The sequence below is a fragment of the Ailuropoda melanoleuca genome, chromosome X (assembly GCF_002007445.2).
Source record: "Ailuropoda melanoleuca isolate Jingjing chromosome X, ASM200744v2, whole genome shotgun sequence".
NCBI classification, from domain to species: domain Eukaryota; kingdom Metazoa; phylum Chordata; class Mammalia; order Carnivora; family Ursidae; genus Ailuropoda; species Ailuropoda melanoleuca.
In genome coordinates, this window is record NC_048238.1 from 111,432,934 (window position 1) to 111,445,096 (window position 12,163).

General features: G+C 46.1%; 1 protein-coding gene across 1 annotated transcript; it reads right to left on the reverse strand.

Annotated features, from left to right (window-relative positions):
* Positions 1-153: 153 nt before the first annotated feature.
* On the reverse strand, positions 154-11,770 carry TEX28 (testis expressed 28). The gene is made up of 5 exons (XM_002928822.4): positions 11,564-11,770; positions 11,255-11,354; positions 8,028-8,758; positions 1,265-1,400; positions 154-616 (listed from the first exon to the last, which is right to left on the reverse strand). The coding sequence occupies exons 1-5, from the start codon at positions 11,572-11,574 to the stop codon at positions 260-262; spliced, it is 1,335 nt and encodes a 444-aa protein (XP_002928868.2). The 5' UTR covers positions 11,575-11,770; the 3' UTR covers positions 154-259.
* Positions 11,771-12,163: the final 393 nt, after the last annotated feature.

The window sequence follows — 12,163 nt, forward strand, 5'->3', positions numbered from 1 at the left end:
GGTCTAGTCACTGGGTCACAAGAGGGAATGAGGGGGATAGAACAGCAGAGCCCAAGTTCCCAGATCAGCTTCAGACACTTTAATATTTTCCAAGCCTTGTGTCTGCAGATGGTATCGAAGGATCATGAGGAAGAGAAGTGCAAGGTGGGCTGGTGGTGATGGAATCAGAAAGGCAGAGCTGAGAAGTGGCTATCTAGTTAGGGCTGGCTGGATGCCCTTGACACCCAGAAGGCAACATGAGCTAGCAAACCCAGACCCTTTAAGTCCCATCTGATGGAGGCTTGGAGTCCTTGGAATACAGTCTCCATCTGGAGGGGACCCATGCCTGCCAGTCTGTGGCAGGGATGGCATGCCGCTTCTGCCAGGCCAGGGCCCCAAGGCCAATCAGCATGAGTGTGGTGCACGTGCGCAGGCGGGAATTCAGCAGCGGCAAGGGGCAGGCACACACAGTGGAGATGAAGACCAGGAAGATGGTGGCCAGCGTGAGGAGCAGGCTCATGAATCGGAACATAAACTTCTGGGGGCGGATCCGGAAGTTCTCCATCATCTCCAGTTGTGTCACTTGTTGTAGAGTTTCCAGCTTAGATACACGGTTCTTGAAAGTCTCCATGACCTCCTGCGGGTGACGAGAACACACGCCCTCATGCAGTAGTCACTCACCTGAGATCCTAAGGGTGCACAGCAAATGTCGGTGAGCTGGAGATCTAGGAAGTCAAGAATCTAGAGCACTTACACACTAAAGGCCCTGTCCCGTCCCAGTAACAGCGAAGGTCTCATCTGACTTGGTCACACTTCCTCATCTGGTGTGGCCTAAGACTGAGAACCTGGCCATGTGAGCGCTCACCAAGGACAGGAATAGGGTCTGAGGGTGTGGAAGAGAGTGAGCCTAACTATTACAGGTGAGGGAAACCCTTCACCCATGCTTGCTAACCCAGGGCCAAAAGCAGGCCTCCCAGAGGGAGCTCCCCGCACCAGCAGAAGCTGATGGTGACTCATCAGCAGCCCCCAGGTGGCTCCAAAGCACCCCCAAGGATGAGAACTGCAGAGCCAAAATTCCCAGCTCAGCTGGATCAGGATGGGGAGGTGGGGGGAGTGCAGCATGAACAGAAAGATTAGATGCTGCTAGCTCTAAAGGAAGTGTGTGGGTTGCGATTGAACCCCGTCTCTTTCCTTACTTTCCTTTCTGCTCATCCTTTGCTTCTCTCCTCCCCATATCCTTCTCACTGGCCATTTCATTAAAAGCCCCCCTCCATGAGGTTCTCACCCATATCTCCTTGGCCCTCTCATAGGACAGATAGGCCATTTTCTCCTCCGTGCATGCCAGAGTCTGTTTGAGGTGGTAAATCTCATCCACGTGCCCCTGCAGGTGTTCATTCACCTGTTCTTCCATCAGTGCTTGTCTTGGGAGCAAAAGAGAAAGTAATCGTTCCCCGGGTCCCCTGCCCAGAGGCTGTGCTGGTGGTGAGCAGTCCTGTGTCGAGACTACACTTGGGTTCAGATTGCTCCTTCCTCCTCTCTCCTCCTCTAGGTCAGCCTCAGAACACCACAGATGCACACCAGCCACACACATACTGATACACGGTTCTATTTCATAGACAGTTACTCTTTCGTAACTAGCCATAGACTGGAAGTTGTAAAAATCAAACTCTAAATTGTCTATGGCTGCTACTAAATGCCATATAAATTCCCAGCACCAGTATTTGGCAAACGGTAGTTATTCCATTAAAGTCTATTGATTATAGGGATGGAGCAGTCACAAAAGACCGCATATTGTAGGATTCCATTTATATGAAATGTCCGGGGCCCCTGGGTGGCTCAGTCTGTGAAGCGTCTGCCTTTGGTTCAGGTCATGATCCCGGCATCCTGACATCAAGCCCCGAGTCGGGCTCCCTGCTCAGTGGAGAGTCTGCTTTTCCCTCTCCCTCTGCACCTACCCCTGCTCGTGCTCTCTCTCTCTAAGAATAAATAAATAAATAAATCTTAAAAAAAAATAAATGTCCAGAATAGGAAAATCCATAGAGACAGAAATAGATGAGTGGTTCCTAGCAACTGGCGGTGGGGAGAGGGTGGGGAGTGACTGTCCATGGGACAGGCTTTCTTTTTGGACCAATGACAATGTTCTGGAATGAGAGAGTGGTGATGGTTGTACTCTGTGAATGTACTAAAAACCACTGATTGTAAATGGGTGAATTTTATGGGATGGGAATTATATCTCAATAAAGCTGTTATTAAACCAAAAACAGGGACGCCTGGGTGGCTCAGTCAGTTAAGCGTCTGCCTTCGGCTGAGGTCATGATCCTAGGGTCCTGAGATCAAGTACCACATTGGGCTCCTTGCTCAGCGGGGAGCTTGCTTCTCCCCTGCCTGCTGCTCCCCCTGCTTGTGCTCTCTCACTCTCTCTCTCTGACAAATAAATAAATAAAATCTTAAAAAATAAAACAAAAGAACAAAAACAAAAAAATGCATTGCGGTAATGGTTTTACAACTTAGTAAATTTGCTAACGATCATTGAAACGTAGAGTTAAAATGCTGCATTTTATGGTATGTAACTTATATTTCAGTAGACCTCTTAAAAAACACAAACATCACTAAGCAGTACATATTTAACCTGCCGTGTGTATAAGTTGTAGAGCATACAGACGTGCGTGTGTATAAGTTGTAGAGCATACAGACGTGCGTGTACATAAGTTGTAGAGCATACAGATGTGCGTGTGTATAAGTTGTAGAGCATACAGACGTGCGTGTACATAAGTTGTAGAGCATACAGACGTGCGTGTACATAAGTTGTAGAGCATACAGACGTGCGTGTGTATAAGTTGTAGAGCATACAGACGTGCGTGTACATAAGTTGTAGAGCATACAGACGTGCGTGTACATAAGTTGTAGAGCATACAGACGTGCGTGTACATAAGTTGTAGAGCATACAGACGTGCGTGTACATAAGTTGTAGAGCATACAGACGTGCGTGTACATAAGTTGTAGAGCATACAGACGTGCGTGTACATAAGTTGTAGAGCATACAGACGTGCGTGTACATAAGTTGTAGAGCATACAGACGTGCGTGTACATAAGTTGTAGAGCATACAGACGTGCGTGTACATAAGTTGTAGAGCATACAGACGTGCGTGTACATAAGTTGTAGAGCATACAGACGTGCGTGTACATAAGTTGTAGAGCATACAGACGTGCGTGTACATAAGTTGTAGAGCATACAGACGTGCGTGTACATAAGTTGTAGAGCATACAGACGTGCGTGTACATAAGTTGTAGAGCATACAGACGTGCGTGTACATAAGTTGTAGAGCATACAGACGTGCGTGTACATAAGTTGTAGAGCATACAGACGTGCGTGTACATAAGTTGTAGAGCATACAGACGTGCGTGTACATAAGTTGTAGAGCATACAGACGTGCGTGTACATAAGTTGTAGAGCATACAGACGTGCGTGTACATAAGTTGTAGAGCATACAGACGTGCGTGTACATAAGTTGTAGAGCATACAGACGTGCGTGTACATAAGTTGTAGAGCATACAGACGTGCGTGTACATAAGTTGTAGAGCATACAGACGTGCGTGTACATAAGTTGTAGAGCATAAAGACGTGCGTGTACGTAAGTTGTAGAGCATAAAGACGTGCGTGTACATAAGTTGTAGAGCATACAGGCGTGCGTGTACATAAGTTGTAGACCATAAAGACGTGCGTGGGAAAGATAATGGCTCAGTGAGGATAGTGAGGTGGGTGGAAGGTGGATGGGGTTGGGAAGGGATGATATGAGAGTTTCAAGTGAACCTTCTAAAGTTTTACTTCTTGATAAAATTACATGTAAAGCAAATATGGTAAATGTGAAGATTTGAGAAGCCTGCGGGTGGGTACATGGTCTTGATCATGTTATTCTCTACATTTTCCCTGGATTTGGAATATTTCATAATTTAGAAAAACTTTGAGGTTCTTCATTTGGGCACCAGGAAAGACGGGCTGGAGGCCAGAGGCCATGTGGCTTTTAGCATCGTCATTTAGGGAAGAGCCAAGGAAGGCTTGTCCCATGGGTGCGGGGCGAGCACTGACGCTGCCGAAGCGGAAAGGTACTGCAGAGCTTGGAGACACAGAATGGAATACAGGGCCACAGAGGCTGTGGCCGATCAGGTCACCGGGCTCTGGCATACACAGAGCTTAACTAGGGGTGCTGTCGCACAGACAGGGAATGTGAGGCAAGGAGGTCAGTTTGGTATTGCTTCAGGAACTTGACTGACACCCACATGGAGACGTCCCCAGGCAGCTAAGGAGCTGAAAAATCATTTGTTGAAAGCCAATTTGTCAAGAGCTGGTTCATGACAGTGTTTCAAGGAATATTCCATTAGTCACTGCTCTACTCCTTGTAGAGAAGAGAGTAGACTGACAATGCCCACAAAGAGAGGGCGGCAGTACGGTGTCCACTTGAAAGGATGTTCCCCATGCCTGTCTTTACATTTACATGAAGGATTCAGACACAAGAACGTTCAAGATATTGGCTATGCTCAAGTATATTCATGAATATACTCTTCACAGTTATGAAGTCAATGAATAGATTCTTCATTAATATATTTACAAGAATTTACAAATATATTCTTAAATGTATTTTTAATAGATTATTGAGTAAGAAAATGTTAAGTCATAAGGATATTCTCTTAGTCTCTCTTCGTCTCTGGCCCCCAGCCTCTTTGCCCTTGGGCAGCAGTGTCCTGGCTGCAGTACTGAATCTCCTCCCTGTCCTTGCCTTAGTCAAGGACCCCTCTCTGTCCCACTCCTACAGTTGCAGAGGCAAATGGACCACTCTAGAAAATGCCCTTACAAGGGAGCCTGGGTGGCACAGTTGGTTAAGTGTTTGGCTCTTGGTTTCAGCTCGGGTCCTAATTTCAGAGTCACGAGATCGAGCCCCACAAAGCCCCACAAAGCCCAGCATTGGGCTCTGTGCTCTGTGCAGAGTCTGCTAAAGTTTCTCTCTCCCTTTCCCTCTGCCCCTCTCCCTCTGTCCCTCCCCTCCACACACACACTCTCTCTCTCTCTCTCAAATAAATAAATCTTTTTTTAAAGAGAATGAGAAAACACTCTTATAAAGACAAAATGACGACCAGCCAACCAAAATTACCCCCAAATCTTCCAAAGCTGTGAAGGCTACCCTTGCCGATATAAATTGTCCTAAACTTTACTGTTGTTGAGGAAGAACGTGCTCTTGATCATACCTGAAGGTTGGTTTTCAGCAAACTGAGCTAGAAGCTAGTGGCTTGCAACTTGAAGAAGTCTGAGATGGAGAAACATATAGAAGGGATCAAGCCCTATGGGTAGGGTGGGGTAATGCGGCAGGGACAGAGTGGGTCCTCCCGAGCAAGTGTGCAATCACACGCACCCTTATAGGAGGGAAGCAGAGGGAGGTTTTACACGCAGAAGAGAGGCCCATGTGAAGACAGAGCAGAGAGAGATGTGAAGATACCGCCGTTGAAGATTGGAGTGATGTGGCCACAAGCTAAGGAGCCCAGCAGCCGCCAGAAGCTGGTGTGCAAGAATTTTCATAGCAGCTTTATTCATAACAGCCCCAACCAGCTGCAGGTGCATGGGTCAACGAACTGTGGTGCATCCATACAACAGAATACCGCTGAGCAAGGAAGAGTGAACCACTCCTATGCACACCTTGGATGAATCTCAAAACTATTACACTGGGTGAAGGAAAACAGACACAAAGGGGTACACACTGTATGATTCCATTTACATGAAATATCCAGAAAAGCCAAATACAGAGAGACAGAAAGCACATTTGTGGTTACCAGGGGTTGGGGCAAGGTGAATGGGGAGCAATGGGGCCTCCATCTGGAGTGATGAAAATGTTCTGGAACCAAACAGAAGCGGGGGTTGCACAACACTGTGAATGTACTAAATGCCACTGAACTGTACATGTTAAGATGGATAGTTTTGTTTTGTGAATTTCATCTCAATTCAAAAATAAAAAAGAAAGCCCTCTTGAAAACAGATTTACCTGTGAGAAGTGTCATAGGACTTTTCAGTTTGAAATAGCAGTTTGTGACACACCAGACAAGACGTGACAATTACAGGGGCCTGGATGGTGACCACACAGTGTGGACACCAGGTGACACTTCACTGACTTCAACACATATGTCATGTCTGTGTCTAGCTCACATAAAGGTTTTTTAAAAGATTTGAAGGAGACGTATATTTTAAAAACTGCAACGAATTTCTGTGACCCCTTCACCTAGATTAGGAAGCCACGTGGCTGGGACACGTTGACATGCGCTCAGGCTTGTGCCTCTCTGAGACTCCATTTCCCCATCCGTAAAGTGGGTGACTGAGCGGTACAGGGGACAATGCTACTTGCTCCCTGCTGTCACTGTTATTATATAAAGTCATCTCCCGCTTATTCTCCCTGTCCCCTGGTAAATCTGAGTCATACAGACCTGTTTTGTTGCTTCTCATGTATACTAATCAAGGTAGGCTAATTGCTACAGCCAACAAGCAGAAAATCTCAGTGGCTGAACACAATTAAAGTTTACTTCACACTCTTATCACAGTCCAATGGCGGTGGGGGCAGCTGTTTCAGAAGCGCAAGCTTAAAGAATTCACAGGGAATCCAGGGGAGGTAGGTCACCCTGTTCCCCTGCTGGCAAATTCTGATTTGCTAAGGGGTTAAGAGTTTACAAGAGCAAAACAGTCCTGTTGGCTGAGGCAGTATGGAAACTTACGGGGATGTGTGTAACTGCCACTGAGCTCTAGTCTTGCTTTATATAAATTCAACCTTGGAAATGAATGGTATTTTGACAAAAGAGCATTAAGAGTCCCAACATTTTAGACTTGGTTGCCATGTCTTATAAAAATCACATCTAAAAGAGACCTGTAATTCTGATTCATTATCTTATTTGACAACGGGTTGCCCCATAATATTTGTTTAAAGATTTATTTATTATTTGAGAGAGAGAGGGGGAGAGAGATGGCATGAGCAGGAGGAGCAGAGGGTGAGGGAGAGAGGCTCTTAAGCAGGCTCCGCACTGAGCATGGAGCCCGACACGGGGCTCCATCCCACAGCCCTGAGATCATGACCTGAGCCGAAACCGAGTTGGACGCTTAACCGATGGCGCCACCCGCCCAAGCGCACCACCCCCCATAATATTTTGTAATTGTCCTTTGTGTATTTGTCAAGCAGTGTAAATGCAGGTAACATTTCCCTGTGAAAACAGAAGAGGATTGATTCCCAAGTGCCTTTCCCCCACATACACAGGGGTACTATGGGACTGCAAAGTTCTTACTTTACTGAGAATCTTGGTTCAGAAGTGAATCCCTCCCCTCTACGGCCAGGCTGTTAGAAGGATTAGAGCTAATGCAAGTACCTGATGCAACAGACTGTGGGCAGCAAAGGGGAGACTGTAGCACCCCTGAAGGGCGACAGGACCCTACGAAAGGTCCAAATAGGAATGGTGTGGGTCCTTTGAGAGATTGAGTATGCCTTTTATCCCCTATTTGTGGGTCCTAGGCTTGTCTTAGATGAAAATGAAATTGACCCACCACACAGTGGGGAGAAAGTTTTCCCTAGAATAAATATCCCATAGAGGACCTTTGGTTCCAACTCAGTTGTGAGCACAGGTGAAGGGACCATGGCTGGTGAGGTATCCTGCTTCCCTACACTACTCTATTCTAGCAGATGCAGGACCCCTCCTTGACTGATGATGGGCATCTGCTGGGCTCACCACCACCACAACTGCCTCTCACCACCCTAGTCAGGGCCCATGGCTTCTGGGACCACCTGGTGGGACCCTGAGCTGGAGCCTCATTTGCCAGCAGAGGATCCAGGCAGGTGTGCAACAGCGAGCAAGGGATGAGCCCTCTCTACTGTGGGGTCCGGTCGCCCAGAGAAATGCTGAGCAGCTACACCCCCCTCTCCCCCTCCCCTCCACATCCATGTCCTTGCTCCCCTTCACTCTTCTGCAGACAGTCCTGGGGGCTTCTGTCCCCAGGGCCGAGGAAGCTAGAAGGGGCTCCAGCTCACCTGCATTTCTCCTCCCGAAGGGATTCTACTGAGAGCTGCAGATCCGTCAGGTGTTTCTCCTGCAGGCTCTGATAGGACACCTGGAGGCTGAGGTGGCGCTCCCTGACTTCTTTCAGGTCTTCCTTCACCTTCTGCAACAGCAGGTCTTGCTGCCGGACCACACACTTTGTCTCTGAGGGCTTCCCTTGCTGCGAGGCTGGGAAGTGACTCTCCAGGGGCAAGTGTCTGACAATGTCAGACAGGTTGGCAGACAGGCCGTCTTCCCCACCCAGCTTGAGAGGCTCTGAAAACAGGGCCTTCTTGCTGGGCTGCCTGCAGTTGTCCAGGCTGCTTTCTGCCTTCAGAACTAAGCCCTTGGGCCTGCGGCCTTCCTCCAGCTCCTGCAGCTGCTGGTGACAAAGGCGGAGCCTTCGCTCAATCTGGGCAATGGTGGCAGAGGCACGCTGGTTCACCTTCTCAAAGGCCTGCCGGATGTAGGGGGCCTGGTGCCGGTCGGCTTTGGACACCAGCTTGAGGTAGCCCACAGTGTTCTCATCCCGACTGGCCTTCTCCACCCTCAGCTGCTCTGAGAGGTAAAGGATGCGGTGCTTGACACTATCCTGTAAGTGCCCGGCCAGCTCCCCATCTGAAAGACTGGAATGGCCACTGGGGCCATCCTCGGCAGATGACAGGGACCTGCATGAGGGCACATTGGATGGAACGGTAGCACTTGGGCTCTTGGTGTATTCTGCCTGCATTGGGAAACAAGACATCATTGACAGGTACTTCTGTGAGCTGCAAATAGTAGGAGAACTGGACATGGTATTGCCTCACTCTGTAAAAGTACTTAGGTGTAAGCACAGATACTTACCTATGCAAGACTTACGCATTCAAAATGGGCCCAATACAGACGGTGTTCAAGGTCAAGTTCAACTTCCAGGCCCCTCTTCCCTTCTTTTCAGCACCTGACTTTTTTTTTTTTAAGATGTCACAACCCTGAGATCAAGAGTTGCATGCTCCTCCGACTGAGCCAGCCAGGCGTCCCCAGCACCCGACTTTTTGCTCTATGAGTATATCTCACTAGAACCTCCAGATGGCTAGAATCCTCCCTCCACACCTGTCCTGTCCATTCTTGGACTTCCTCTCTTCCAAGAAATACCAACTGTATTGGTATAAATCTCATTTCATAAAGAGCTACTCTTCTAAAGTATGGAATAAGCTCATTCTCATCAACCTATATGGTTTCTTATATTGCTACTGCCAGGCAGATAGAAGAGGTAGGCAAGGAGATTTGCATCCTGACAGGTTCATTCCTTCATTCAATCGTTCATTCAACACACATTTCCTGAGGGCCTACCATGTGGTACAGAAGCCAGATACATTCCTTGCCCAAATAGAGCTGATGGTCAAGGGTGAAAATGTCTCTTGTAATGCAAATTAATGAGTCTCTTGCATGGGCAAGTTCATAAGCCACTCCGAGGCTCAGTTTTCTCATCTCTAAAACAAAGATGCCCATAGCAGCATAGCTGGAACACAGTGGATCAGGGCAGAATGGATGGTGATGAGCTAGGAGAGGTGGGTGAGGTCAGAACAGGTGGAGGGTTGCCTGGCTGGCTCAGTCAGTGGAGCATGCAACTCTTGATCTTGGGTTTGGGAGTTTGAGCCCCACGTTGGAGGTAGAGTACTTAAAAATAAAATCTTTTATTTTCCCCCAATGCATGTGAACATTTATTGACAAACAACTGTTTTTAAAAACAAAAAATTAGTAGGAAGTGGTATTGTTTTATATTAAAAATAAAATCTTTTTTAAAAAAGAAAGAACAGGTGGAGCCTCTGCTCTGTTTCTACTTTCTAACTGTAGGAGCCTTCACAATGATTTTCAATCTGCAAATGATTTACTAGTGGTAAATAAGGAGTGATTATATTATAATACATAGCTTGGTTCTGTGTATTTTATTGTATGCAAATCATACCTTAATTTAAAAAATGTGATACCATTATGCACCTCTCAGATTGGCAAAACTTAGACTAATAATAATAAGTGTTGGCAAGGATATGGAGCAACAGGAACTCTAAATCACTCCAGGTGGGAGAGTAATTGGTACAAGCACTTTGGAAAAGCACTGGTAAATTGTAAACTGCTCAATCAAATGGCCCGGCAATTGCATTAATAGGTATAGCCTTGGGAAACAGGTACACTAATGTTCCCAACAACTAACTACTAGAAACAACCCATCTGCCCATCAATAGTAAACTGTGCAAGTGAACTGTAAAATACTCAATGATATGCTACTAGATAGCAGTGAAAGTGAACTACAGCCTTGAAAACATGAATGAACAAGCATAATGTTGAACAAAAGAAACACAGAAAAATTCATACTCTATATGATTTCATTCAGATAAAGTTCAAAAGCAGGCAAAACAAAATGATGTTATTTAGGGACAAGAGACAATAAAGCTATGAAGAAACGTGTAGGCATTGGTAGCATAAACATCAGGATAGTGACTCCCACTAAATTGGGAGAAGGGGAACTGATTGGGAGAGACATGTGGAGGCCCAGGTGCTTGAGCCAAGTAGTAGTTACAAGTAGGTTCATCTTACCATTATTTCCTAAAATGTATGTTTATGTTTTCTGCACCCTTATATACATCTGCCAAATTTCATATTTTTAAAAGTTTTTAAATGGTCAATAGATGGATTTATAGCACGTTAGAAATAGCTGGAGAGAGAATTAGTAAATTGTAAAACAGAGCTTAAAAAGCATCCAGGGACACCTGGGTGGCTCAGTCGGTTAAGGGTCCAACTCTTGATTTTGGCTCAGGTCATGATCTCAGGGTTGTGAGATCAAGCCCTGCATCAGGCTCCACGCTTAGCATGGAGTCTCCTTGAGATCCTCTTTCTCCCTCTCCCTCTGCCCCTCCCCTTGCATGCTCTCCCTCTCTCTCAAATAAATAAATAAAATCTTAAAAAAGAAACCATCCATAATGTAACACAGAGGCACAAAGAAATAGAAAATTTGAAAAAAAAATACTGAAAAACAGAAGACACAGAAGATAGAATGAGAAAGTCTAAGAAAATGAGAGAATGGCAAGATTTTAAGAGATAGTCACAAAGAACATTCCAGGACTGATGAAAGACACAACTCCACAAATTCAAGAAGCCAAATAAATCCCAAGCAGAAAAACAGAAATAGATCCACCCCTGTACACAAGATTTTAAAAACAGCCAGATTTAAAAAGCTAATTACCTTTAAAACCATGGCCTTCAAACTGAAAGCTGACTTCCTAATGGCCTCAGTGAAATCCAGAAGAGAGTTGAGTAGTATCTTCAATATGCTGAGAGAATAGCTGGTCAGAGAGGGGGAAAAAAAGGCCATATTCAAATAATTGGAAGTCAATGCCTTCAGACTCTTCAGCAAAGCACTGGAGAACAAGAAAGCAATGAAGTAATGCCTCCAAATTTTGGGAGGGGAAATGATTTTACAACCTAGAATTCTACACCCAAACTGCCTATTGTGAGATTAGACTAAAGACATGAAAGAACTGAAATCCTTTACCTCGCCTGCATTCTTTCTCTGGAAGCTACTAGAGAAGGAGCACCACCAAAACCAGAGAGGAACCTAAGAACGAGGTAGAGATGGGATCTATAAAACAGGTCAAAAAGAAGCAAATAGAATCTCCAGGATGATGGAATGTTGGAAGGGGTGACCAGGCTGGCAGCTGGAGGGCAAGGCAAAATGTTCCAGAAGAGGGGCGCCTGGGTGGCTCAGTCGGTTAAGTGTCTGACTCTTGGTTTCAGCTCAGGTCATGATCTCGAGGTCCTGGTATCAAGCCCAGCATCTTGCTCAGGCTCAGCACGGAATCTGCTTGTCCCTCTCCCTCTGCTACCCCCCTTCTCACAAATAAATAAAATCTTTTTTAAAAAAAGTCTCCAGGAGAGAGCATTCCAAGGGAATGAAGCATGTGGAATGCTGGGCATCTTTGGCCAGCTGGAGAGGAGATATAGAAAGTTGGGGGAAGTGCTGGCCAATGATAAGTAGTAGAGAACAAGCAACGTGGAAGGGGGGAGACAAGTGTTAAGTCCAAGGTAAACAAAACATTGGGAGAGAAAAGAAAAGTCATCAGAGTGATGGCTCAATTATAACCAGTGTTTCCAT

Excerpts from the sequence above, each read along its gene's own strand:
- TEX28 (XM_002928822.4), bottom strand. Across the intron at positions 8,759-11,254 it reads TGAAGGCCATGGTTTTAAAG|GCAGAATACACCAAGAGCCC; the intron begins GTAATTAGCTTT and ends TTCCCAATGCAG. Across the intron at positions 617-1,264 it reads AGAGGGCCAAGGAGATATGG|GAGGTCATGGAGACTTTCAA; the intron begins GTGAGAACCTCA and ends CGTCACCCGCAG.